At 45.8% G+C, this 26,372-nt stretch overlaps 1 protein-coding gene across 5 annotated transcripts in view; it reads right to left on the reverse strand.

The window, feature by feature from the left end:
• Slc22a5 (solute carrier family 22 member 5) overlaps nt 1-20,955 on the reverse strand; it is a 38,926-nt gene extending 17,971 nt beyond the window's left edge. For 4 of the 5 annotated variants that reach the window (XR_002388290.2, XR_204819.4, XM_004836616.3 and 1 more), the window contains exons 1-5: nt 20,353-20,955; nt 11,936-12,039; nt 3,658-3,812; nt 2,515-2,686; nt 1,108-1,234 (exon numbers count right to left, since the gene is read on the reverse strand). Coding sequence is in view for 3 of the 5 variants with exons in the window: in XM_004836616.3 (XP_004836673.1) it covers nt 1,108-1,234; nt 2,515-2,686; nt 3,658-3,812; nt 11,936-12,039; nt 20,353-20,745 (951 nt within the window). In the remaining 2 variants the exon portion in view is untranslated. Of the gene's footprint in view, nt 1-1,107; nt 1,235-2,514; nt 2,687-3,638; nt 3,813-11,935; nt 12,040-20,352 lie in introns of those variants that run through there. The other variant, XM_087194553.1, reaches the window with a different exon arrangement.
• Nucleotides 20,956-26,372: the final 5,417 nt, after the last annotated feature.

The following is a 26,372-nucleotide window of genomic DNA, read 5'->3' on the forward strand; positions in this document are numbered from 1 at the left end:
ACTAGAGACACATTCCAGAACCATATCAGCCAGCATTTATAGCTTCTTTTTTTTTTCCAGTACTGGGGATTGAACTGAGGACCTTGCGCTTGCCCAGCAGGTGCAGTGCCACTGAGCTAAATCCTCGGCCCTAAGCATTTGTAGCTTCTAACCTCTTCTTATAGTACTGAGTCTGAGAAAAGCTGCCTGTTGCAGAGAGGGCAGAAGGAGAGGGAACAGGAGGGAGAAGCAAGAACTAGCAACTAGACAGAGCCAAGAAATTACTCATGGTGTCTAAGAACAGGGCTTGCAGGGAGGGGTTGCGCAGAAAGAAGAAATGGACAAAAAAAGAAGGAAGAAGTGGACCTCAGAAAGGACCCGGCTCCAACATGACATGCAACAACCAACCACTGGAGGGTGAAAAGAGACTGAATACTTGCTTGGGCTTTATACGTTAGGCACTAGATTATCTTTTTAAATGACAAATCACCTTAAGCACAAGAAACAAGAATGCTGGGCCGGGGATTTGGCTCAGTGATGCCGCCACCTCCCTCGAAAGCACAAGGTCCTGAGTTCGATCCCCAGTACCCAAAAAAACCAACCCCCCCCCAAAATGCTGATGTTGGAGAAAGCTCATTTCTTAGAAAGGGTGTTCATTATTAAAAGTGATGATTAAAAGATGATTGCCTAGAAAGGAAGTAAAGTATGGCTGTCTAAAATCTATGGGAAAGGTGCAGAGAGGCAGGTGGGAGCTACTCAAGGTCTGAGTTGCTGTGTGTGTATGCATCTGCGTGTCCGCCTGCACATGCATATAACTGGGGATTGAACCCAGGGGTGCTCCACCACTAAACTGTATCCCTAACTCTTTTTTGATTTTTGAGACAAGGTCTTGCCAACTCAAGATACAATCAACTACAATCCTCCTACCTTAGCCTCCCCAGGGCTAGGATTATAGGTAGGCATCCCCACACCCAGCCAACTTTTAATAAGTGCTGCCTGGGGAGAGCTGGAGCTCAGGTAGGGCAAGGGCTGGACTTGTGTGGTAGGGAAGACTTGAGGACTATGTGCGGCTGCCCTCAAATCATGGCTGGTGGCCCCTTCCTCAACCAGTTCCCACGTGGTGCCTACCTCACTCGGGTCGAAGATGGTGGAGGGTGCCACAATCCCATTGATTTTGGCAGCCTTGCGGATGATCACTTCTGCCTCCTCGAATCGCCCCTGCGAGATGAGCCATCGCGGGGACTCTGGGATGAACCTAGAAGTACAAGTACAATCTTTTTTTTTACGATGGTCAGAAATTCATGCTTTAATTACTCTCTAGGCTCAGCTCTGAACTGTTTGGCTCAGAAAACTATAAACTTCAAATGGCTTCAAGTTAATGTCAACTAGAAAAGGCGCTGCTTGTGCTAGAACCAAAACTTGACAGTACATCTGGTCAGGAAGGACAATTCCTCTCTACACAGAAGAGACAGCCACCTGGCTCTCCAAGGCAAACCCAAACAGGCCTAGACATGTTTTCTTGACCTAGGCTTGGTAATGGGAATCATGGCTTGAAGCATTCCAGTCTCTCAGTCTTTGTATGCACTGTAGCTTGCCAGAGTCAAGTTGGATGATCCCACAAGAGACAAGAAGAATGATCTTTATGGAAGTTTTCTCCCAAGGCCTCCATTTGTTTTTACTTGCACCATGTGCTAACTGACTTTGCCTCTATTAGTCTTTTGCTACATTTTCCATGATTCTGAGCCCCTGAGCCATCTACAAGTACAATCTTAGTGAGGCCTCTGCCCAAAAGATGAGGGAGAGCACACGTGAGAGTGGGAAGTGAGCCTGGAGATGCAGAGCTAGGCTGTGGGATACCTGTTCACAGGCCAGAAGCCAAGTCGGTCCGTACCCAGGTATGATTCTGGAGCATCTGAAGTATACAGAACTTGGGGGCCCAGACTGTCTCAGGGGATCCCCACACCCGGTGGCTACCTTGGTATCTTGAACGATGGTCCCCCTTGCTGGGCTCCTGAAGCCTGCCTTCCCTGGATGGCTCTGCCCACCCACAACCTGCTACACCCTTGCCCTGTTCTGGCATCCACAGAAACTGCTGTACTGGCCTCTTCTGTTTTTTCCTCACTCTGCCTCCCCTGATTTATCCAACAGACCTGCAGTCATCCTGAGAGCTCTCTTCTGGAGATCGTCCTCTTCTCCTCATGGCCGTGGCATGAAGCCTCATCAATACGCAGAACCAGAGCTTCACTGTCTTGCCCTGAGATCTGGAGGTCACATTGGACCCCACCTTCTCACAGCCACTTCTTCCTCTCTCTGCACTTAGATCTACCCGGCACAGGGCTGAGAACAAATCTGTGGATGTCTTGTGACTCTGTTTTGTTTGGCTCTTCTGAGCATGGAGAGACATTCTGAAACAACTTACATTCATTTACACTTCCTATCTCTGGGAGCCCTAGCAGGGATTTGAGGACTGCTGCTGCCCTCTAGTGAAGCCAGGCAGAAGCCACCTTGCTGGAAGGCAGCCCTGGGCACACTTACCACCAGAGTGCCGCACACAACACCCCAGGCAACGTCAGTGACAGCAGCAGCATCCGCCAATCTCTGATGAAGTAAGCCAACAGTGGCAGGAGCATGAAGCCAAATGCAAAAAATATGCACACTCCTAGCGTGGCAAATATAATACGAATTGACTTGCCAAGGATTTCTGTTCCTGTTCAAAACAAGGGAGGAGTTGAGTTAGCATTTAATTTGGGCCATTTCCTTATTAATCTTGCACGATATCATTTTCAACACACAGACAAGAAGGCAGCCAGAATCATCTCTATGCTCCAAGTCCAGGGGAGCAGTTGGATCTGAACACAGTCTAATCCAACCATCTCCTTGGGGGTGCTTCACTGAGGCCTCTCAACCCCTCAGCAACAGTTCATCACTTTCCTCAGCCATATGCTAATAATGCCACGTTAGGCCCCCTTGCATCCTCACACAAGGGAGAATTCATTAGGGGTGAAGTCATTACTGAGGCTATTATTCTCAGAGGAAAAAAGATATTCTATTAAATGGGAGAAGAAAAAATAACCCCTTCAATGATACAACCCAAGGAACCCAGAGACTTTACTAGCTAGAGTCAGACTCCTCCAAACAGTGAGACATATCTTCTCAGTAAGAACGGCTGGCATGTCTGAGCTAGAGCCCTGCTGTGTGTACCTGGAATTGAATCTGAAGCTGTGTAAAGCCCATTCCTGTCCAACCATTCTCCTTCATAGACATCACTGGCCACCACGCCCTGCACTTCTCCCTGGTGAGCCTGTCTATCATAGCCTTTCCTCCTCACAGCCTGCTTCCCTCTTTTGCCAGCTACCTCAGCAGGTGTAGGACTTTTTAAACGGATGATCTCTGGTGAAGTACAATAGCTTCAAGTACTAATAAGTCCAAGAGACCACACCTCAGAGGCCAGAAAAGCAGAAATCAGAGGTCAGGCTAGAGTGCCACTGGGACCCAAGGCTGGTCATGTGCCTGGCTCAGTTTCCCTCCTGGTAAATTGGGTTCATCAGGAAGCTCTGGCCAGAGGTGCTGGAAACCACCCCCAAACCCAAGGGCATCACAGCTGTCTCCAGAAAGGTGGGTGGCAGGATGATGGCGAAACACTGGATCGAGTACTCAACTCCAATTGGAGGGCCATACCCAGGACAAATGCTGCCACGTAGTTGGAGATCTGGCCCATGCCAACAAGGACGAAGAGCACCGTGAACATCTCAAAGTTCTTTGAGAAGACCTGCAGTAAGCTGAAGCCAGTCTGCATGCCCATGGTCACAAACAGCACATTCTTCCGACCAAACCTAGGAAGGAAAGGAGAGTCACAGAGAGCTAGCTGGGAAAGCCAGCAGGAAGGGCTCCACCAAGAGGAGCTTTCCCCAGACCCACTGAGGGAGGGCTCATGGACAGTGTCCCCTGGGTACCCAGAGCCAGGACTCTCTCAGCTTCCCAGTCTCCCTGTTGTTACTCCCCTCCCCACTCCCCAGGATGAACATGCAGCCTGGGTACCAATAGACAGGGCCACCATTATGATAATATCTGTAGAAGATTAAACCACATCAATTATACTTAAATCCATACATTCACAATGATATTTCAAAAAAAAGTATTAGTCAACTTCGGAGGATGACAGAGAAACAATTCGTTATAAATGAAGACTGGTAAATAAAGAGAAAGAGGCATTAGTCTTGACTTTCCTTTGTAAACTATGTAAATAGTAACCAATAACAGAAGATGGGGAGAATCACTTATAAAAGTATTCTGAATATTAAACGAAAAGTGATAAAATTAGAATATTGCCATTTTAGAGCTCCCCCTCCCATGAATTAACAGCCACAGGCACTAGGAATAAATGACTGCTAACATGGAGAGACAGATGCTGTATGCTTCCTACAGTGCTGCCCAAGGAACTGAATCTGAGTGACTGAGTGTCTACATCCAGCTGCCTATCTTAAGCAATGCAGAGAAAAGAGGAATATGCTGTACTCTACCAGAAATGCACAACCAACAAACTCCACAGTAGGAAATTATGTACGTAGAAGCGCCCAGGTTCTTCAATAGATAAACTATATGGCAAACAAAGGGATGGAGGGAAAATCCAGATTAAAGCAGACTAGGGCTAGGGATGGAGCTCCATTGCAGAGCACTTGCTTAGCATTCACAAATCTCTGGGTTCAATTCCCTGAACCACAAAAATAAAGTACATTAAAAGACATCAAAATTCTTAGTTGGTAAAATTAAATGTGTCTAAAGATGCACATTAGGATGATGAAACTATATTTTAAAAAAAGGTCCTGACCTCCATAATCCTGAATGATAAAATCTGACAGATCAAAATTCCTAAGTCTAAAATCTCAAATGATCAAAATCATGAAAATATAATTCTGGGGAAAAACTTTTTCAATTACTTAAAATACATTAATTTACATTTTTAAAGAAGAGTTTGAGAAACATAAAAACATTAAAAAATGTCAGAACATTACACAATAAAAGAAAATAACAACATTTTTTGCAAGCATAAACATTTAGATAACAAGTCACATGTCCACATCAGTTACAAGCAGACAAAGCACGTTCACAAAGAAATACATCAAAAAGTGAAATGTACACACACACAGCAGGTAATGTGCACACTGCTTTCTCACTGAGGCACTTCAAACACTGTGATGGGCAGTCTAGGTCTTTTCTTTCTTGGTGCTGGGGCTCAAGCTCAGGCAGGACCTTGTGCATGTTAGACAAGTGGTTTACTGAAGAACTGTACAGAGCTACATTTCCTGCCCAATAATCTAAGTCTTTTTATCTCATTGATTGAAAACCCTGATGTATTGCTATTGTATACACAGTCACTCAAGGAGCTGAGATCACGAGAAGCTGTATTTTTCAAATGCAGATGTACAAAAATGACATCTTTTCATTTGTTAGGTTTCCAACAATTTTACTTCCATGCACAATGCTTACACACAAAAGTGTGCTAACGTACTTTCAAATTTGCATAAAGTACAGAAAATGAATTAGAACTCTCTAAACGTCTTTACACAATCTAAGTCTCCAGTACTGGAAATGGTGCAAAGATGAAAAAAATAGCATAAAAAGTTAGTTATAAAAAAGAATGCTGGCGGGCCGGGGATTTAGCTCAGTGGTTTCGCCGCCTGCTGCGCAAGCGCAAGGACCTGAGTTCGATCCCTGGTACCAAAAAAAAAAAATAATAATAATAATAATGCTGGTAATTTAAAATACTGGAGGGGTTGGGGGTGTAGATCAGAAATAGGTTGCATGCTTAGTATCTTCAAGGCCCTGGGTTAAATCCCCAGGACCAAATAATAAATAAAATAGTTGGGAAAAAACTTTAAAAAGTAAAACACAAATGAAAAAAGAAAACAACGTATAAAAAAATGTATTACAGAGCTGGGGACACAGTGGTAGCACACCAGCCTGGCACACACAGGGCCTGGGTTCTATCCCCAGCACCTCTCAGAAAAGTGCATTACAGGGATAAATTATGGGTATTTGCATGGAGACGGCCCGTAAGAGCTGCCTGACTTTCACAATCACTAACTATTGTTTGAAGTCATAAATAGCTACTTTTTTCTTTTAGGGAATGGCTTTTCTTGGAGAATAAACACATTCGCAGTAATGTTCTACATACTGATCTCCCTCCAGGCCCACTCAGACACACACACTAGTCTCTTCAGAAAACCTTCACAGAGACCCCAGATGATGTTTTTCTAGATTTTATCACACTGAACATGGTGCAACTACCCTGTGCACATCAAAAATGCATGAATCCCTTCCCAAGAACTGGGCTTTCTATTCCTCTTATCTAGCTTTCTTCCCCAGTAGGAATTTCAGCTTCCAGGATTTCAACATTCGGGATCTTAGACTTTAGGGATTATGATCCAGCTGGCAAGGAAGTGATCGGTGTTAAGGCTCAGGTTGGTGGTTACACACCGGGGAAGGGGTGGGAGTTGTAACTGGGGTGGGCACATAGACAGCTTCTTGGTGGATGCAAAATTCCTTGTTGGAATTTTGGCTTGTTGGTTGTTACAAGATCATTTCCTTGGATTAATTCAGAAATTACACATGTATTCTGCATGATTTTCTGTATCTGCACTCAGATTAAAATAATTTGAGTTTTTTGTTTCTTTTCTTTTAAAGAGAGTACTACAAACAGGTGGAACAAGTCCATTTAGTGCTAAGCAGTAAATTCTTTTTTTTTTTTTTTTTTTTTTTTTTGGTTACGGGGATCGAACTCAGGTCCTTGTGCTTGCAAGGCAGGCAGCAGAACCACTGAGCTAAATCCCTGGCCCTGTAAGCAGTAAATTCAGCTTCAATCTGGCCAGAACTGGCTGGCACCTTCATTCAGGGACACTTACTGAGCACGTATTATCCTAGGCACTAGAGCAATCAGTAAATTTTTTAAAAAGATGCTGAGATATGAAATGGGACACTGATGAGGCCTGAAGGAAAAGCCAGTGTTGACAATGGGGGACTGAGACTATAGGAACCGACCTTTCAAAGATATTCAGTCTAGAGGGGGAGACCAATGTTAATCCTACGACAGCACTTCTTATTTAACAATTTCTCATGTGCTATGATGCAAAGTCACAAGAACCAGGGTAATGTAAAGCAGTCACTTGCGTCAGCCTGCATGGTTGAAGAAGAGTCCTGGGAGAAAGGCAGGGACTTTAGACACAGAAGAGTACACACCGCTGCAGCTGGAAGGAACATGAAGCACATGGAGCTGGTGTGGCCGGCACTGGTCATGCAATAGAAAGCTTCAGAGGGAGGCAGGAGCCAAACTGCACAAGGCCTAGAAGTTATGTGTGTTTGTTTTTCTTTGATGCGACAGTTTGTGTTGCTATTTGTGTTTGGAATGTCACAACTCAGGCAGTGGGTGCTACTGACCTCTAGTCAGTAGAAGACAGGGATGTTGCTGAATATTGTAAATGCCCAGGGTAACTCCCCACAACAAAGGAACACTACAGCTCAGGCTGAGAAAGCCAGGTCTAGAGGAAAACTCCAAATCCACCTGCACTGCTCTGTACCAAGGTGTTCACATGCCAACCAAGGGGCGGTCTAGAAGGCAGACTGGCATAACCTCTGCACCAAGCGCTCCCTAGGATGGTAAAGAAAAGGCTCAGAGAGCCCTGCCACAGCACTGGCCCTAGGCAGTCAAAAGTGGCCAGAAATGCCTACTTTTAAAAATCCATCAACCAAATGGCAAATACACACCTATCTACAAAAACAGGAAATACTGGTCTACTTCTTCCAAGTGCTGTACCTCTCACAATTAATAAAGATCTAACAATAATGTCAGATAAAAGGCTTTGGCAACCTATGATTATTTTAATTACTCTTGAATTTCAGACTTAATAATACACCAGGAAGAAGGCTAAATATACCTTTATCCCACACAAAAAGTTCCCGCTGATATCCTGGACAACAGTTGAGGGCAGTTGAATCTATAGCTCTTGGGTAATTTACTTGGCTTAGGTTTTAGAATTGACTTACTTAAAGATAACAGGATGAGACGCTTCCATCCCACAGAGCCCTGAGCCTGCCATGGGGGTGCAGACAAGCTCGAGGGCCATGATGGGAGCTGCTGCAGCACAGTCATACCTATTTTGCTGTTTTATTTATTGGACTTAAATGACCCCACTGAAAAAAAGTTCCGCTGCCAAATTTTTTAAAAGACTTGAACACATTGTGTATGTCAGCCCTTTTGTATGCTGAGGCAATTCTCAACGTTCTCCTGAATCTTGTTTCTACTGTTTCTGTGGGAGTAATACTTTTGGAACTTAAACATTTTCCTTGGGTGATCGTGGTGTTACATGATTAACAGGTTTTTAAGCTGGCCCATTAAGATCTATTAACCCGATACACATTTGAGGCACGGAAGTATTGAGTTTCCACTCTGAACTCGGAGTAACTCCTCTTGTTTTTCACACCAGTGCAATTCCTCTGAGCCTCAGGTGCCACTTACTCTCCCTACGAGAGGATACCCCCTCTCCACTTGGAGGGCCCTAAGCTCAGTGCTGTCCCTCCCCTGGCCATCTCATCCACATCTGGGGCTTTGATGTGGGTTCTACATGGCTGACAATTTTCAGATCTGCTTCTTCAGCCTGAACCGCTCATGGAGTACCATATCCATACATCCAGCCACATAACTGATTTCTCAACATAGGGGTCCCAGTACCCCCAAATTCAGTATGTTCCAACCAAACTCAATGCTTTCTTTGGAAATAAGATTCCCTGCGAACATTCTCTGTCTCAGGGAAGGGTATCATCTTTCAATGGGTTTTGTAGACCCACCACCTTTAGTGGTATTGGGGGTTAAACCCAGGGAGCACTATGCTACATCTCTGGCCTGCCTGCCTGCCTGCCTGCCTATCGCTCTATCTATCCACCTGCTAATCAAATGACAGGACCTCACTGAGTTCCCTGAGCTGCTTACTTCTTTCTTTCTTTCTTTTTGAGATAGGGTCTCACTAAATTTTTCAGACCGACCTCAAACTTGAGATCCTGTTGCTGCAGTATCCCAAGTAGCCGGGATTACAGGTACACGGCATTACCCCTGACTCACTTCCCACTTGTACCCCATCAGCAAGTCCTACTGACCTGACCCCCACCATTTTTCTCTGTTTCTACCGACCTCATTGTAGGCCAAGTCACCATCATCCTTTGCATGAACTACTATGAAACTGGTCTCTCCACAATATCTCTTCAATCCTTTCTCCACAAGGCTGTCATACCATCCCTTAAAAAATATAATCTGGCTGCACATGGTACATGCCTATAATATAAGCACTCTGGGAGGCTGAGGCAGGAGGATTACTAAATTTGAGCCTAGCCTGGGTAATTTAGGCACTTAGACCCTGACCAAAAAAAAAAAAAAAAAAAAGAAAAGAAAAACAGAAAACTGGAGATATACTTCAGGGTGATGACCATGGGCCCAACCCCTAGTATTGAAAGAAAAAAAGAAGCAAATCTGCTGCCACACTCATCTTTTTTTTTTTTACTGGGTTCAAACTCAGGACCTTGTGCTTGTGAGGCAGGCGCGGTGCCACTGAGCTGAATCCCCGGCCCCACACTCTATAAACTCTCAATAGCTCCTCCACAATGAGGCCTAACTCCTCATCGCGGTCTACTAAGCCTTTTCCTGTTATGTTTGTACATCTGTCTGCCTCACGGCCTTCACTTCTACTACACAGGACTTCTTCTGTTCCTAGGTTCCCTTGTAGGCTTTAGTGTGGGCCACTCCACCTGCCTAGAATGCTTATCTCTCACCACCCTGTTAGCTGGCTAATTTCTACTCATCTCCCAACTCTCCACTCCCGCTTCACGTCTCAGGGATGCCTCCCCAGTCCTCGGTTAGACACTCCTATAGCACCTGTACTTCTCTATATCACTTTCCACCACCACCGATAATCACTTTCTCAATCAGTTGTTTAATACATTCCGCCTGCTTGTTTAGAAGACAAGTTCCAGGAGAGCAGGGACTTCAAGTATTCATCTACACAAAGCAGAGGAGCAAGACTGTCTCAGTCCAAACCCTACGCCTGCCACTTGCCAGCCCTGTGACTTTGGGCATGTTACTTAACCTCCGTGTTTCATTCTCCCCACTATAAAATGGGAATAATGTATTTGGGGGGAGGCTGGTGCTGGGTATTGAGCCCACGGGGGTTTAAATTTTAAATATCCCTTGAAAGCTCATGTGTTGAAAGTTTGGTCCTTGATGGAGCAGTATTCCAAGGTGAGGCCTATGCAGGTGACTGGAAGATAAGGGCTCTGGTTTCATCAATGGATTAACCCACTTATGGATTCCTAACTTCACTGGCTTGGGGAAGAGACTTTGTCATACAAGTGAGCTCTCCCTGCGCTTCCTGGCTGCCCGGAGGTCAAAAGCACCTTTGATCCCACCATGTGCTGCTTGCCTCCCGACAGGCCCAGAAACAATGGAGCCAAGCGACTGCTATCTGAAGCTATGAGCCAAAATAAATCTTTCCTCTTCTAAGTTGATTTCCCTCAGGTATTTTGTCACAATGGAAAGCTAACATACTACGTCATAGGGTTATGAGTTTTTTAATTGTACAGTACTTGTAACAATGAGTAGCACATATTAAATACTGCATGTTTGTTAAATCAATGTAAGTAAACAACTGATGCTTCCTACTAAAGACCCAGAGAAGCAAAGGCCTTCTCCCCATAGGCAAGTGTCTCATGGCCTACTGAGTCTAATACCCACTGGTGACTGTGGGAATTTTTGTTTTTAGTCACTACATAACACTTTGGAGAAATGCACATATTAAATTTTTCATGAGGAAAAAGTTGACAATAATCCACAGGTGTCAATACTGACACAATGGTATCCTTCTAACTTCCCTAGGTACAGGATAAAGTGTCTTTGTTCCGTAGGAGGATGATGTTCTCTCATTCCGACTTTCATGAGTGCCCAAGCAGCTCGGAGGATGCTGGGACTCTTCCATACAGGGTGCCCTACCGATTATGTGGGTGTCCTTTCTGCACCACTGTGGCCAAGGACTTGCTGAATGCCACTCTTCCCATCTCAGGCTTCCATGACGGACCCTGAAAGTCCAGGATAGGACGATACAACATAATGGAACCCTTTGAGAACTTCATGAAAACTTGCTCGAAAAAAAAGGCTTACATACTATCTTTACCATTTTCATGGAATTTCAAGGGTTTCTGGATTTCCTAAACCACTGATGGACTTTAAATTAAAAGCCTGGGAACTGCCGGGCATGGTGGGACACAACTATAATCCAAGCACGTGGAAGGCTGAGCTATGAGCCAGGATTGGTGTGAGTTTCAGGTCAGCATGTGTGATATCCTGGGTTCAATTCCCAGTACTCAAACAAACAAACAAACAAAACAAAAACAAAACACTTCGATTTAGCTTAGGGGCCTCAGCCTGGTGGACATGAGTTCTGCTCCTTATAGAACCGTGGGGTAGTGAGATCTTCTCTTATCTTGCATAAAAAAATGCTGGTCTTCTTGGGAATACAGAGATGCTCACGGTGGTACTGTCTAAAAATCTACAATACAGGGAATGCACATGTGTGCATGGTATCAACCTCTCCCACATTTAAGGACATGAGAGTGCTGTGTTCACCCAGGGAAGGCAACCATGCAAGTGTGGAAGTGATAGTGGCATATTACCTGATCACCCCATCATGGCTACACTTGGCTTGGGCAGCTCAGCTTTCTTTACTCAATCAGAATTAAGGAGTAGGGTGGGAGATTCTTGGGCATTTTACTTGGCATGAAGTCTATACTAGGCACAGTTTCCTCTTCTATTAAAATGCAAGGCCCTGGTCTTAGAGAACACTACTAATGGAGTCAAGGCCGGGAACACACTTCTTGCTCAGTGTTGGGGTATTGCAGCTGCAGAAGACAGATAACTTACCTGTCTGAGAGCTGCCCTGAAATGAAGGAGCCCACTAGGACACCAACGAAAAACAAGGACATGCAGAGCGGGGTCTTCCAGTCGTCCTCACACACCAGGTTCCACTGTAAGAGGAGCAAAGGGATGTATCACTCACTTCTTTTTAAAAAAGATTTTAAATTTAAAAACTGAAATCAGAATATCCTGCATCCCTGCTAGGTGTATGAAAGGTAATGGATCACTTGGGCAGGTTGCCTCTCCCTCCCCATCTGGTTTTTCAGAGTATGGGGCTCCTTGTCTTGCTTCTGTTTTGAGGAGGGGAAATAGGCAGGGAACAGCATTCTGCCCAGATACTGACCTCCTGTGAGCAAGGACTCTCGTGCGCACACCTAACAAGGTGGACAGAGCTCAGAGCTGTGGAAGAGGCAAGGTGCCCTTACTCAGTGGGGTTCAGGCCCCTGAAGCTCAAGGAAGACAAAGCATCCAGCAAGAACTGAGGCCAGAGGTCCAAAGGTAAACCATATGGACCGGCTTCTTCAGCTCAGCTCAGGCCTCCACTGAGCCACCGACCCAGTCCTTCTTGTGACATTTAGAGCTGGAATCCCTGGTACTGCACACCGACAATGCTAGGCCCAATTAAGGCTGAGAGCTCTGAGCTAGAAGTCAGGAGACTGGGCTTTATTTATTTTGGAGAAGCTTAACTTTTTAATAGGATGTAAAGTAACATGGGTTCTTTGGGTTGGAAAGGAAAAATGCTAGTTAAGGGGCTTCTCTTCATTCTCATCTCTCTCAGATAGGCCTATTTATACCATTGATCCCACTTTCAAGGCCTCACGACATCAACCTCAGCCCCTTTCCCAGAGACCAGTACACATCATGTGAACCCAAGCTGTTGTCTCAACAGGGACCCAAGCTAAAGCACGGTGACCTTCAAGAAAGAGCAGCTACCCTTCAGCTCCTTCCCTAGGCGAGGGAAGTTCAGCAGGTGTGAGGTCTTCTGCAGCTTTGCTGGGTGGCAAGATAGATATATCATTAAAACCCATCTCCTTCCCGGAAGGGAAGCAAGCAGTCTGGGAGAAGATTTTAACAACGGAGGTGGGGTCATAGGGGAAGCAAGTGCTCGGATGGAGGGACATAATGTGTAACTGTGTAGCAACACCCCGTGGGTTCGCTTTTACGCCACCCCAGCCTGGGTACGGTGACACCATCGTGAACTGCAAAACCATCTCGTCCACCTACAGCTGCATCCATGATTACTTTCCCTTGGAGACCAAGTACAGTCAGCTCAGAACTTGGAGAATGATGGATTCATCGAAGGACATCCTACAACTTGCTGATAAACAATCAGAATATGATCTTCAAAGTACATCATTGAAAAAATATAAATGTTCATTGTAGCATACTTGACACATTCAAGAGCAGAAGATAACATAAATTATTTTGTACCTTCCATGCTATTCTTTTTTTTTTTTTTTGTACTGGGGATTGAACTCCAGACCTTGCGCTCGTGAGGCAGGCACTGGAACCACTGAGCTAAATCCCTGGCCTATGTTATTCTATTTTGCCATAGATTTAGCTCAGTGGTGCTGCCACCCGCCTCACAATCGCAAGGGCCCGAGTTCGATCCCCAGTACCAAAAAAAGAAGCAGTGCAAGGTTACAGGTAACAGCTCACCTGGTCCATCCCATCCTCTTCTACCTGCTTGACAGAAGTAGCCACTCTTTTAGAATAGCTCTGTGTCCTTTCTATACAATGTTTATATATTTTTAATAGAACAGAGCAGGACTTGGAGGGTCATATCGTATGCTACAGTAAAGGGGTGTGGTGGTGCTTGCTACACTGGCGATCGGACTAGCTTAAGCTGATGCTAAGGTGGCTGCAAAAGAAGCAGCAACCTTGAGCCAGAGAGATCTATATCCCTGTGAGAATAGTATATAAATTAACAGTTTCACAAACTGATTTTTGGGAGGCTCTGGAGCAGATCCACACGGATAGGGCAGAGCAGACAACTCCGTAAATGCTCTTTTGGGTTGGAGCCCTCCCTCCTGTCTTGGATCACAGGATCTGGCACGAGGCACCTGGGTTTTACATTCCATTCTAGTGTGAACTGGTTGTCCAATTTCAGACAACTCCCTACCACCACACCCTGCTTTGATTTTTCTGTTTGTAAAACAGAGACTGGGGTAGGGAACAGGGTGGCCAGTTCAAGATTCCAGGACCTAATGTGTAGCTCCAGGGTGTTGGCTCATGGGGAAAGCAGTTAGACACTCAGACACCCACCCTAACAAAGAGCCAGATGAAGGAAGAAAGCCAGATCAGGGAACTCCGTGATTCCCAGGAAGATGTCTCCCAGAACAGAGATGTGCAGACTAGTGCGTGACATTTTTGGACTTCTCATGCTGGGCCACCATTCTGGGTACTCAAAGCCTACCTGTTTGGCCCTGAGGTACAGCCTGCTATAGAGACTGTTAGCTCCCCAGTAACCAACAGAGATAGGGGCATGCAGCTCCCCAGAACAAAGCATCTCTTCCAGGCCACTGACAAGGAAAAACAAGTCTGCTTCTCTGTTCTGCTAGGCTGTGTACACAGCCTCTGGGCACCTCTCAGAGGGATCGGAGGGCGGCCCCTGGCCAGACATGAAGAGCCCCCTGTAGCCTACATGGTTCACGTAGGCCTGCTGCAGGCTCTTTACTTTGGAATAAACATGCACCGGATAGGCTAAGTGGGATGGCGATCCCCACCTAGGGAAGACTGGGGGTGTCCAACTCCCAAATCTGGAGGAAGCCCAGACTGGCAGGAGTCAGGACACAGCACCACAGCTGGTAGCTCAGGATGGTGCAGCCTTCCTACCCGTGCAGTGTCAGTGCCCCAGCACCCAATGCTCCCTCTCTGGCGGGGGGAGAGCACTCTGAGCGTAGCCCCCATCCACCCAGCGCTGTGAGAGCCAGGACTTGGAGTGGTGGGGAGACACAGCCAAGAGAAACAAAGATGGGTGTCAGCTTCTGGGTGTCCGGCCTAGCTGCAGGGGCTGCTTTATGGCTACTGCCACTCTATTACTTTTGCAGCAACAAAAATGAAATGAATCAAAGGCCAGCGCCTGTTTTTTTCAACAGTTCTTTCATGAGAGTTGGAGGATCGTATGGCTGAGTTAGAAAAGAGATCCACATGGGTTTCTGCAGTCTTGGGGTTGCAGACCCCAATAGGGTTTCCTAAAAACAAACTTCCAGGAAATCTTACACTGGCAAGGCTGAGTGACATCTAAAACTAGTTCAGACTGCTGTTCAGAGGACAGAATGATGGTAGTGCTCATCCTGAGAGAGCCCTGGAGTATCTCTTAGGTTTCTCATCCCGTCTCTCTGCACTCGGTCCAGCCTGTCCTTAGTCTGGGCGCATGTGTAACTCCCTGGAGTAACTGTGCTCACGATCTATCAAGTCTCTGACAGCTCAGGGGCTGGCTCTGGGCTCTCTAAAAGGAAGGATCATGAACACTTCTTTCCTGTGGCCACCAGGGGTCTGTGAGAAGGGTCAGGAAAGGCAATAGGTTTCAGATTAACGTAAGGGCAGGCACAGAACGGGTCACACCCAGCCAATCCATCCACGTAACTGACAACCACTAGATTTCAATGGGTTCCAGGTCTTGGCCTGAATCTTCCTTAGGAGGGAAGGGGTGAGCAGCTCACAGAGTCCATGCTAAGTACCCTGTTTAATGTGCTTACAAAGGCATTTAGTGTCCCTGCACTGATCCCCTGGCTCCTCATCTATGACTAAGGCAGCTGCAGACCTGCTTATTGATGTCCCTGCTTGGCACATGAGATGGCTTATAACAGCTGATGACAGCAGGTATCCATGTTAAAGATAAATGTATGGGTCTAAGAGTTGGGTCCTAAGTCTAGCATCTACCTGAGTGGCCTGTGAAAGCAGGGCCAACCTGAGAGAACGCAGGAGGGATGCTGCAAGGGGCCTTGCCTTGCCCTCTTCCTGCCCAGAAATGTGCTCCAGGGTGATGTCTTCAGGGTGTATAGGTACACATGTCAAAGCTTTTCAATTGTACAATTTAAATCTGTGTAGTTGCTTTATAGCATTTATCTGCCTCAATAAAGCTGATAAAACTTTTTAAAAAGAAGAAGAGCTGTGTCTTTTGCATCTTGTGCATAACTGGAGCAGCTTTTCAGTTATGGGATGTAGAGAGGACATAGTTCCCTGGGACTAAATGTCTTACCCATGAACTAACTTAGGGAAAAGAGGATATGTGCCCATAAGTTTTTCCCCGAGGTGCACCTACTTTGCCTGCCTCAATGGTCAACTCACTGGTAGGCAACTCGTGTTACTGAAGCCCATGAAGCCCCACATACACTTCATCCTGCCTCTCACTACTAATGGTGGATCCTCACCGGGCACAGTATCACAAGTCTATACAATTCTAGGTACTAAGAAGGCTAAGGGAGGAAGACTGTTTGAGCCCAGGAGTTGAAGGCAAGCCTGGAAGACAGAGGACCCAGCCTCCAAATAAAATAAATTTAATGGTGAATCTTTCCCCCAAGACTGTCGGGGCATAGAGAAGAGATATTTGCTACCATATCCTCTATACGGGCCGGGGATTTAGCTCAGCGGTGCCACCACCTGCCTCGCAAGCGCAAGGTCTTGAGTTCGATCCCTGGTACCAACCTCCCCCACACCAAAAAAAACAAAAACAAAAAGCCTATATCCTCTATAAGTGTATAGTTTAGAGATCCTGAATTCCAATTGGTCATTTTAAACCCAAAGAGCTGCTTGTGATCACTAAATAACGGAATAATTCTTGTGGTCCCCCTATCCATAAAAAGTTCTGGGCTGAGGCACTGCATGGCACCCCACTCTCTGGGAGTCTTCTTAGATGTCCACCAAGAGCTCTTTTTCTTCTTATATTCCCAATAAACACTTCCCCTTTAACTTTCTTTCTGTCCATGATTTCATTCTTCGACTTTATGAGACAACAGACTTGGTTTATATGATGACAGCTGCTTCACAATAGTATCTTTACAACTTAGTTCTTGCCCTTGAATGCCCAAAGTCCAGAATAAATTCTTTTCTCCCTGACTCCCAGCCTTGTGCCAACTGTCAGAACATGGGCCCAGCATGATAGTTCTAAGCCAGGTAGAGTAGAAAGGGGCTCAATCTGACCTCATGGCCAGATGTGTCTACTACACTATGCATAAACGAGGGGCCACAGAGCCTGGCAAGAGGCTTGTCTAGTTTGTTATGCCACTGCAAAGGCACAGATGAGGGTCTGTGCTTCTCTTGAGAGAAGTCAGAAAAGGTACAACAGCAAGGCACAGGCTCCAGGTCGCTCTGGTCTCTTTAGGCCACAGTTAGCCCTGGTCCTACCTCCCAGGATGCTGAGGCTTTTCATCCAGGCAGGCTGGTGGATAACAGTGGGCTATCCTATCAACCAGGAATATGGAGACATGGACAAGACTGATAGAAAAAGCTAGTCCATGACCAGAGGAAACAGGAGTCCCACCAAACACTGGGCTGGGGGTTTCTGGAAAGCAGAAAGAGGCAGGAACCAAGACTGCCAGGTCTCAGGTGAAAGAGCCCTAACTTAGGGGCCAGAAGCCTTAGAAGTTACTAAGGGTAACTTTCTGCCTACATGCTGGGCTGGGACACGGTGAAACCAAAGAACAGGTACCCCAGCAACCTGAGAAATCACCCAGGTTCCAGAGGAAAGGGGCAGCTGTGGTTTCAAAAGCACAGCAGGTTGGGTTGGCTGATTTCCTAGTGCCTAGGGATGACAGAGTGGCCAAAGGAGAGGCCAGCCTAGAAGTATGTGGATCACCAAGCTAGTCCAGAAACATGGGCACACAAACCTCTCACTTCTTTCTGCCCATCTTGGTGCCTTGTTCCAGAGACATAGCACCAAGTTCCAGTCAAAGGGATAGAGAATAAGATTTCCTTAAAAGATGGCTGTAAATCCTTTTAGGCTACTTCCAAGTTTCTCTTCTATGAATTAAACTACTCATTTTTCTTTAGTTTTTAAATTTTAGAGATTTACTAGGTTATTCATTAACCATTCAGTTGAAGTTTTCTTGAGTGGAAAATTCCCCTGCATTGTGTCAGAAATTGAGGGAGGGGTCGGGGATCTAGCTCAGTGGTTTCACCGCCTGCTGCGCAAGCACAAGGACCCAAGGACCCAAGTTTGATCCCCAGTACCAAAAAAAAAGAAAAAAGAAATTGAGGGAGATCCCAAGTTTGGTGCTACATGTATGTACTTTAACCTACTAGAAAAAAAAGAAAAGAAAAGAAATCAAACAGGAGACCTGAAGATTTAGTCTTCTGTAAAACAATATGAATAGGAATTCAATACCAGTGCACTTATAAACTACTTTATGTTTGATTTAGGGCAGAGGGGAGGCTTGAAGACACTTAATAGTCACAGAATGAGCTTCAGTGGTCAATAGACCAAGTCTGGATGAAAGAAAATGTGCTTTAGAAAAGTCATCAGGATGCTGATGCAGCAGTTTCCAACAGTGACTGTACACTTGACAGGAACAAGCAGACTCAAACTTTAAGTCAGGCATTTCAGAATCTCAAAACAAAGGGCTAAGTAAAGTATTAATCTTGCCTTCCTGCAAAGACTGACAACCTGTAAGTAGGTGAAAGGGCACATAGCTCTTACAAAACTGCTGAATAGCTGAATAGAGTCCGAACGTAATTAAAAAAAGTCTGACAACACTGGCAATAAGGTCGGGTCAGAAGGGTTGACATACTTCCTGTTAATCTGGCCTTTGGGAGCTTATCAATGCCACCACCACTCTCTGCAGAAGGCAAGATGGGGACAGAGAACTAAGTACCAGTGGCTACAGCAAGAGGGGAGCCCTAAACGTCAGGGCAAACCCGCGAGCTGCTACGAGCTGCTTCTGACTTCACATCTTCCCCTTCTTTGAGCAGCCACAAGCAGAATTTGTAGGGACTCCTATGTCACAAAGCCTGTCTTCCTCTGTGTGTCTTCTGCTTGAAATCCCGGGCACAGCCTCTTTTTTCACAGTTCCCTCTGGCTTCCAAGAAGGTGGCAGACTCACTTTTGAGGCTAGAAATCAGGATTTGGGGCAACTGAAAGCTCTCATTCTCTATGGATACAAACCAGAAGGCAGCCTCCTGTCAATGCCTCTTTGGTCAAGGAACAATGCTTCAGGACACTAGGATGATGTCACTAGATGTGCAATCAAGCAGAGGCTCAGGTCACACTCCTACTACTTCTGTGCGGGATAAGTGAGCAGGCACAGGGGCTGGGGCATCCAACTTCCAAACATACAGAGAAAACGCACGCAGTGAGTCTCTTCGGTCAGCTCTCACACTCTACCTTTGAAAGGTGACAACCCTCTGTGGTGGCCCTTCAGAGCTTCTGGAGGGGATAACAGTGCCCCCTCCAGTAGCCTTTATGCCACACCAGAACCCAGGGCTTCTTATCATTCCTTTTCTTTTGCCCTCCTGAGAAAGTTTCTTGCTGTTGCATCTGGGCCTCTAGCTCAACACCATGGACTCTGTCAGAGGCCTGCTCCTCCAGGAAGCCGCTCCTAAACTGCAAACCTCTAATCCTGACACTCAGTGAACTACCCAGTGCCTAATGAGGAGGGCTCTTTTCACTGCCCTGCTTACTTGGTTCTGTTAAGACTCCTGGGAATTAGTGTAGTCCCCAAACACATCCACTTGCCCCATTACCATCTTGTCATACACTCAGCTCACATGACTGCAGACTCGCTGGGGGACAAAGCCACCCAACAGGAAAACCCAAGAGGCTGGGGAATGAGAAAGGTGGCCCCGCCCTCCAGTCCCTACAAACTAAGGTCGTATGCTTCAACTAAATCTGGCCAGTGACATTGCCTTGAAGGTCCTAGAAGACACTCCAGGATCTTCAGATGCACAGATGTGTACACAATGACAACTGACCATGGGAAAAAGGAAAACAATTGTTTGGAGGGAGGAACAGTGGGGGAAGGAGTAACTAGAGAAAAGAGAGAAATAGTTTTATGCTTCCTTTAACTTTAAAAGTTCTGGAAAGAGTAGTATTTCCTTTTTTTTTTTTTCAATAGATGCCATGAGGCTTGAGGAAAAATGGTGACAGTCCCTTGGTTTAAGCCCTGGTTTTTCTCATCTTTCCCACCACCATCTAGAGAAAGTTGGGCCACTCAGGGGCTTAGAGTATCTCCCAGGCTGCCAGAGCCTTTCTGGCAGTGTGGCTAGAAAGGAGTGGGTGGCCACCCTGCCACCCGTACTGTGTGATACACTCTGGCTGGGAGTCACTGTAGAGTTCCCGAGCCACTTGGCTGAAGGATGCCCATCACTAGAGCTCTGAGCCATGATAAGGGGGGAGTGACAGCAACCAGCGCACACCTGGGAAGGTGCAAGGACCTCTACAGTCCCTCCACGCCACCAGACCCCGGAGCCCGGCTGCCACCCACCTCGGTCACGATGGTGGACTGGAAGACGTCCTGGCTGAACTCCCAGCCATCCAGGCAGCGCTCCTGCTCCAGCTGCCCCAGCTCCACGTCGCGCCCCGGCTCCAGCCCGAGCGCGGAGAAGTTGGCGATGGTGGCGAGCCGGTAGCGGCGGCAGCCGTCGGGCACCTCGCGGCCGTCGCGCAGCAGCAGCGGGATGCTGTGGTTGCGCCACGCGCTGCTCAGGTTCGCGGCGTCCGGAACCCGGCAGCGGTGCTCCGGGGACCCCGCCAGGAACACGAACGACATCCCATTGAAGCCATTGGGGATGATGCTGGCGCTGAGCAGGAAGAAGACGAGGCGCTGGAAGGGCCCCCACTCGCCCAGGAAGGCGGTCACCTCCTCGTAGTCCCGCATGCCGCCTTCAGCGGGATGCGGCCGTGCACGGCACCCGCAGACCGTCCTCCCCCAGTCAGGCCCGCGAGCTCCCGCTGCTCCGCCACAGCCCCGGCCCCGCAAGCAGCCTTACATAGTGCGCGAGGCCGGGGCGGGTTCTGGGCCTGGGCCTGGGCCGCAAAGCCCGCCCCGCCAGCCCACAGCGCGGCTCCCGAGGCGGTGAGAGGCGGAGCCTCGTGACGCAGAGGGCGGGCGGCTGCGTGAGGGGGCTGTGGGGCGGGGCCTCCTCGGACCACATCCCGAGCGGTCGCCAAGGTGACCCGGGTCTGCCTCCTGGGCCGAGAGTTCGGTGACCTTGGAGTGCGAGGCTGACATTGCTTTTCTTGGAAGGGCCAGTGGCGTCTCCTGGTGTCCCGTGGCCGAGCGACACGGAGACTTGACTTTAAAAGTGTTCCCCTCCCGATTTATTATTATTATTATTATTTTTTTTTTTTTTTTCCGATTTATTATTGCCGAGGCCCAGAGAGGGACTGACTGGCCCGGGAGATCACAGCGACAGCTGTCCCTGACACCGCGGGTCCTTAAGTAGGGGTAAAGGAGTCTTTTGAAACTGGGCCTTAACCACCTCAACAGCGAGGCTGGGAGCAGTGACTTAATTCTAACTCAAATGCCTTTTCTACATTTTGTTCTTTAAGAAACCATCTATCTGTTCTTTAACTTGTTCAACCCAGTGTAAAAATTTAACTTCAAGATTATTAAGAATCCTAGCCGAGGATTAAATGTTCCACTCAAGTTAGTTATTTTTGCGTAGTTTACTCAGATTATTTCAAGAGCTGACTGATTAAAAAAGAAAAGGAGCTACAGTACGTGATTCTAAAGCAGCACTGTCTAGTAGGGTAAGGGGCTGTAGAGACAGGGTCTCGCTATGTTGCTCAAGGCTGGTCTTGAACTCCTGGGCTCAAGCATATTCCTGCCTCAGCCTTCCCAGTCACTGGGATTATCTATACTGCCGAAGCCAGGTACATTTGTAATTCTGAATATTCTAGCAGCCATATTAATAAAATTTCTAGGTTTAGCAATTAAAAATAAACAGTTAAATTCAAATTTTAGATAAAGGGTTTTTTAGTATAAGTATATGAAATTCAGATGTAATTGGGTCTCCTCTATTCTGACAATGATACATATTTAAATTTTTTTAAGGATGAATTAATTTTGATGATATATTTGTTTAGTGTAACCAGAACATTGTCATTTCATCATATAATCAAAATATACTTTACATCCTTATGTAGAAATCATTGTACCATCAACCCCCCTTAAGAATTCAGTGTACGAGGCTGGGGATTTAGCTCAGTGGTTTCGCCGTCTGCTGCACAAGCACAAGGACACGAGTTCGATCCCCAGGATCAAAAAAAAAAAAGAATTCAGTGTATGTTTTACAGCATGTTTCAATTGGGACTAACTAGTCATATTTTAAGTGCTCAGTAGTCACATGTGGCTAGAGTTAGGGACTATCTTACTGGACGGCACTGTCCAAAGGCTTTGAGCTGCTAAATTTAACAATAAAAGATACTCCTTTTCTTTGAAGACCTCCTTCCCAGGGCTGGGGATCAAGCTTAGGGCCTCACACAGCCAGGAAACTTTTTAAAATTTAAAACAATACTACTGACTTAGTGACAGAAAGAGAACAGGGTTTACATTTTAAAAATGTAATCTGTTGGATAAGTATTATTTAATAGAGACTATATTCTAAATTGAAAATAAAATCAGAAGCAGAAGCTAGCATTGCCAACAGGTTTCATACAAGAGAAATATAAACATTTCCAAAATCATAGATTTAAAAGAATATGATAAAAATGTTATCACAAGTATTGGTGATCTCTTTACACTTTACTGTTCCTGCTTCCTGACAATGGGTGGCTAGGCCTTCAGAAGTGGAGTGAATACTTCTTGATATCTTAAAAGCCAGTTCTTCTCTGGAGCTAACTGAAAAAGAAAGCAAAGGTTTTTGAAAATAAACCTGTTTCTTGTATCCTAAAATATTATTTAAACATTTCAAAATAAGTGAAAGCTTCTATGATCAGAATATGCTCTCCTGTTCAAACCAAACAAGGTGAACCTTAACCTTAACCTTGGAAAAAAATCAACTGAGCATCAGAAAATACTCTGAAAAGTTCAAAAACAATTCAGTAGACTACCAAAGAATCTGCAAAAATAATTGTGTGTGTGTGTGTGTGTGCATGCGTGTGCATATGTGTGCATGTGTATGGTTCCAGGGATTGAACCCAGGATCTCATGCTTGCTTCGAGACTGAGCTACATCCCTAGCCATTTATTTATTTATTTATTAAAAGACTTTTTGAGTCAAGGTCTTGCTATGCAGTTCAGGCTGGTCTTGAACTCAAGGTGATCTTTCTGCCTCAGCCTCCTGAGTGCTGAGATTACATGTGTGCAGCACCACACCTGGCTTTTTTTGAGTTTTAAAAACAATATTTTCAAAAAAGTTAATGTGTGCATTACAGGAAATAAATAATACTAGGAGAAAAGTCATTTGCAGTTTTTACTGGTTTAGTTGGATGCGTCCTTCGAGGTCCTGTGTTATACATACATCGTGTCATTTTGTGTGACTGAGATTGTACAGTGTGTGTCATCCTTTTCCACACAGTGTGAATATTCACCAATCCAAAATCCCAAAGCTCCTGGAGTATTTTTTTTTGGTTCCGGCGATCAAACTTGGGACCTTGCACTTGCCAGGTGGCCACCCGAACCACTGAGCTAAATCCCTGGCAGAATATACTACACCAACTCAAATCGGTTAGGAAAAGTTGTAATCCTGCTTTTCTTGGGGTGGAAGAGTGATTTCCCTGTGCTTCAAAGCCTGGCCTGGCAGTGGGCAGCCACAGTGACAGCTCTGGGGCCTGCAGGGCAGAGGCTGCATGCAGCCTGTCCCCAAGCCCCTCTGGTCACCCGAGGAGAGCCAGTCTGCGCTGTTTCTTACTGCAGTCATTCTCATCCCCCTCCCCAATTCCCAGGCTTTTTAAAATTTTACTCTGGGACAGGGTATTGCTAAGTTTCCAGAATGGACATCCTTCTGCCTCCTCATTCCCTGGGATTATAGTCTAATGAGTCTAAAAAGAAGCTGTAAATCTTAAGAATAGAATAAACCATTTGTCACAATTGGCTTTGTTCTCACGCACAAAGCAAAGCACTACCTAGGATGATGACTACTATCTGAATGTAATTATTTAAATTGTATCTTTTAAAGAATGAAAGGACTCAGAATCCAAATCAGTTACCTAAGGCCTTTTAACCCTCAAGAATCTGAGTTAGGGTGATCCTATCTATTTATTTGCAGTGTTGGGGATCAAACTTAAGTCCACATGCTACACAAGTGTTCTGACACTGAACTGCATCCCAGCCTAGGATGTTCCTGTTTTATATATAAGAGAAACAAACTGATTTATATGGCAGACAGTGTTACTGGACACCTGTGTTACAGTGTAAAGAGCATGTGTAATCCAGGTATGATGTAAGATGAGCAAAGAATTGCCAAGTAACACCCACTAGCAAGAGGTAAGCAGCCACATTTATTGAAGATTGCAGGAAGCTGTGCTCAGGACCAGCCCGTGCTGACAAAAGACATGGCACAGACGGAAAAGTGGGGCCAGGGTGATGAGAGAAACAAAAGCACTGCTCACAGATCACACACACAGAAGCAGCAACAGCCCCTGACACATCAGGCTTCTGGAATTTAAAGAATAAGCATGATTGACAAGTATGATTGACAGACATGATGGACAGGATGCTGTGTCATCTTAGGGACTCTCAACCTGCATCCCTGTCCCAGAATTCACTCTGATCTTAATTATATGCATGAGATATAGTAAATATTTATAAATCAACCCTTAATGAGGTGGGAGTAGAATGAAGGCCACTGAAGGTCAGGCTAGGAGACGCATGTGCACTTGCCTAGAGCATCAGAGAGCTCCTAGGTTTTTGTTACTTTGTTTTCTAACTCTCTTAACAACGATGGAAAGAAGAATGGCCATAGAATGCTGTTTAAAATTAAATGGGTGTAAGGGAATGAGTCCCTCAGCTACATTATTTCTAACTGTACTATCCCCACACCCAGCTCTGGTCCCCCAAAATCTTTGTGGGTGTTGAAAGAGGAAATTCCATCTTCTTTGGCTACTTCTGGCTGAATAAGGGTGCTGGCTCTACATACATGGAGACCAAGGAACCCTTGCTCTAACTGATCTATGAGTTCAAGAGAGGTGAGTTCTTCCTCCAGGGATTTCTTGATGAATTGTGGAGGTGGGGGCAGGTTCCAATATTGAGCTAGGGCTGTCACCAGTAGGTTAATAGCTATCAAACAAGAAGAAACAAATTTGACCAAGACATTAAGTATGTAAGATCTAAGTAGTAAGGTTACAAAAAGCATTAATAAAGGCCATGCCCAGGACAGTAACCAACACCCCCAATTCCAGGTATTTGGCCAGGATATCCATGACTCAGACAATTCTTTGTGGATCTTAGAAGCACAGTCAGCCAGTTTTTGTGCTGTATTTCTCAGTATTTCAGACTGATTGACATAGGAACTACATTTCTCTTTTAGAGATAAACATAACCCTTCTGTTTCAGCATCAGGAGATCTGGTCTCCTACGATGCTGTATAGCTACCACTGATAGTGGTTCTATTTAATCTTTTTTTTTTTTTTTTTTTGGTGCCAGGGATCGAACTCAGGACCTTGTGCTTGCAAGGCAGGTGCGGTGGAACCACTGAGCTAAACCCCCGTCCCCTGGGTCTATTTAATCTTGAAGGACAGCAGTGCTCTAGGCAAGTTCATCTAGGCTGACTGTCAAGTTCTTAGGTAGCTGTTGATGATAGGAGAAAGATGCAATTGGCTTTAAAGTTTTATGTAAGTAGTCACTACTATTTCTACTAGAGTTAGTTTTTTAATCATCCAGGAGGACCCCCCCCCCCGCCCGCAAATAAAGAAAAAGTCCAAGAAAGGTCATGGTATAACTTGGGACAAGGATCTCAAGGGAGTAAGAGTAGCAAGACTAGCCACACAATTTACTTAGAGGGAACAAAATGTTTTACTTGTCTGGGTCAACAGGGTGGTTGGTATTTTCTTTTCTGAAAAGAAGCTTGAGATTGTCCACTGGTTCACAGGTATATGAAGTTTGTAGTCCCTCTTATGCATTTTCTGGTATCTGAGGTGCCTTGGGATTTACTCTAGAGAGGTGAATCCAACTATCTGTTCCTGGTACCTTAATCGCAGAAGGAGTGGTTAATAGGGTTGTGTAAGGGCCTTTCCATTTGGGTTTGAGTTGGTCCTGGGGTCCACCCTCCTTCCAGGTCTTGATTCGGACCTGATCACCAGGACAGATGTTTGGCTGTGCTATTGCTCATATCTAGATGTTCCCTGAAAGCCTTATGAACTCATTGGTGAGGCTGGATCATAGGTGAGGCGGCTGGATCTAGGTTATGTGATGCTAGGATTAAGGACATGATGCTTGAATTAAGGGTGTGATGCTGGGATTAAGGGTGACCCACACTGGTACGGATGGCACTGTCTAAAAGGTGGGTGGCCTGGATGGAATATGAAGGGACAGAAAGAAGCTGCTGTTGCTGCTTTGCTGTCT

This window comes from Heterocephalus glaber, unplaced genomic scaffold (genome assembly GCF_053883595.1).
Source record: "Heterocephalus glaber isolate CG9 unplaced genomic scaffold, H.glaber_assembly_v1.0 deba00001606, whole genome shotgun sequence".
Classification (NCBI taxonomy): Eukaryota; Metazoa; Chordata; class Mammalia; order Rodentia; family Bathyergidae; genus Heterocephalus; species Heterocephalus glaber.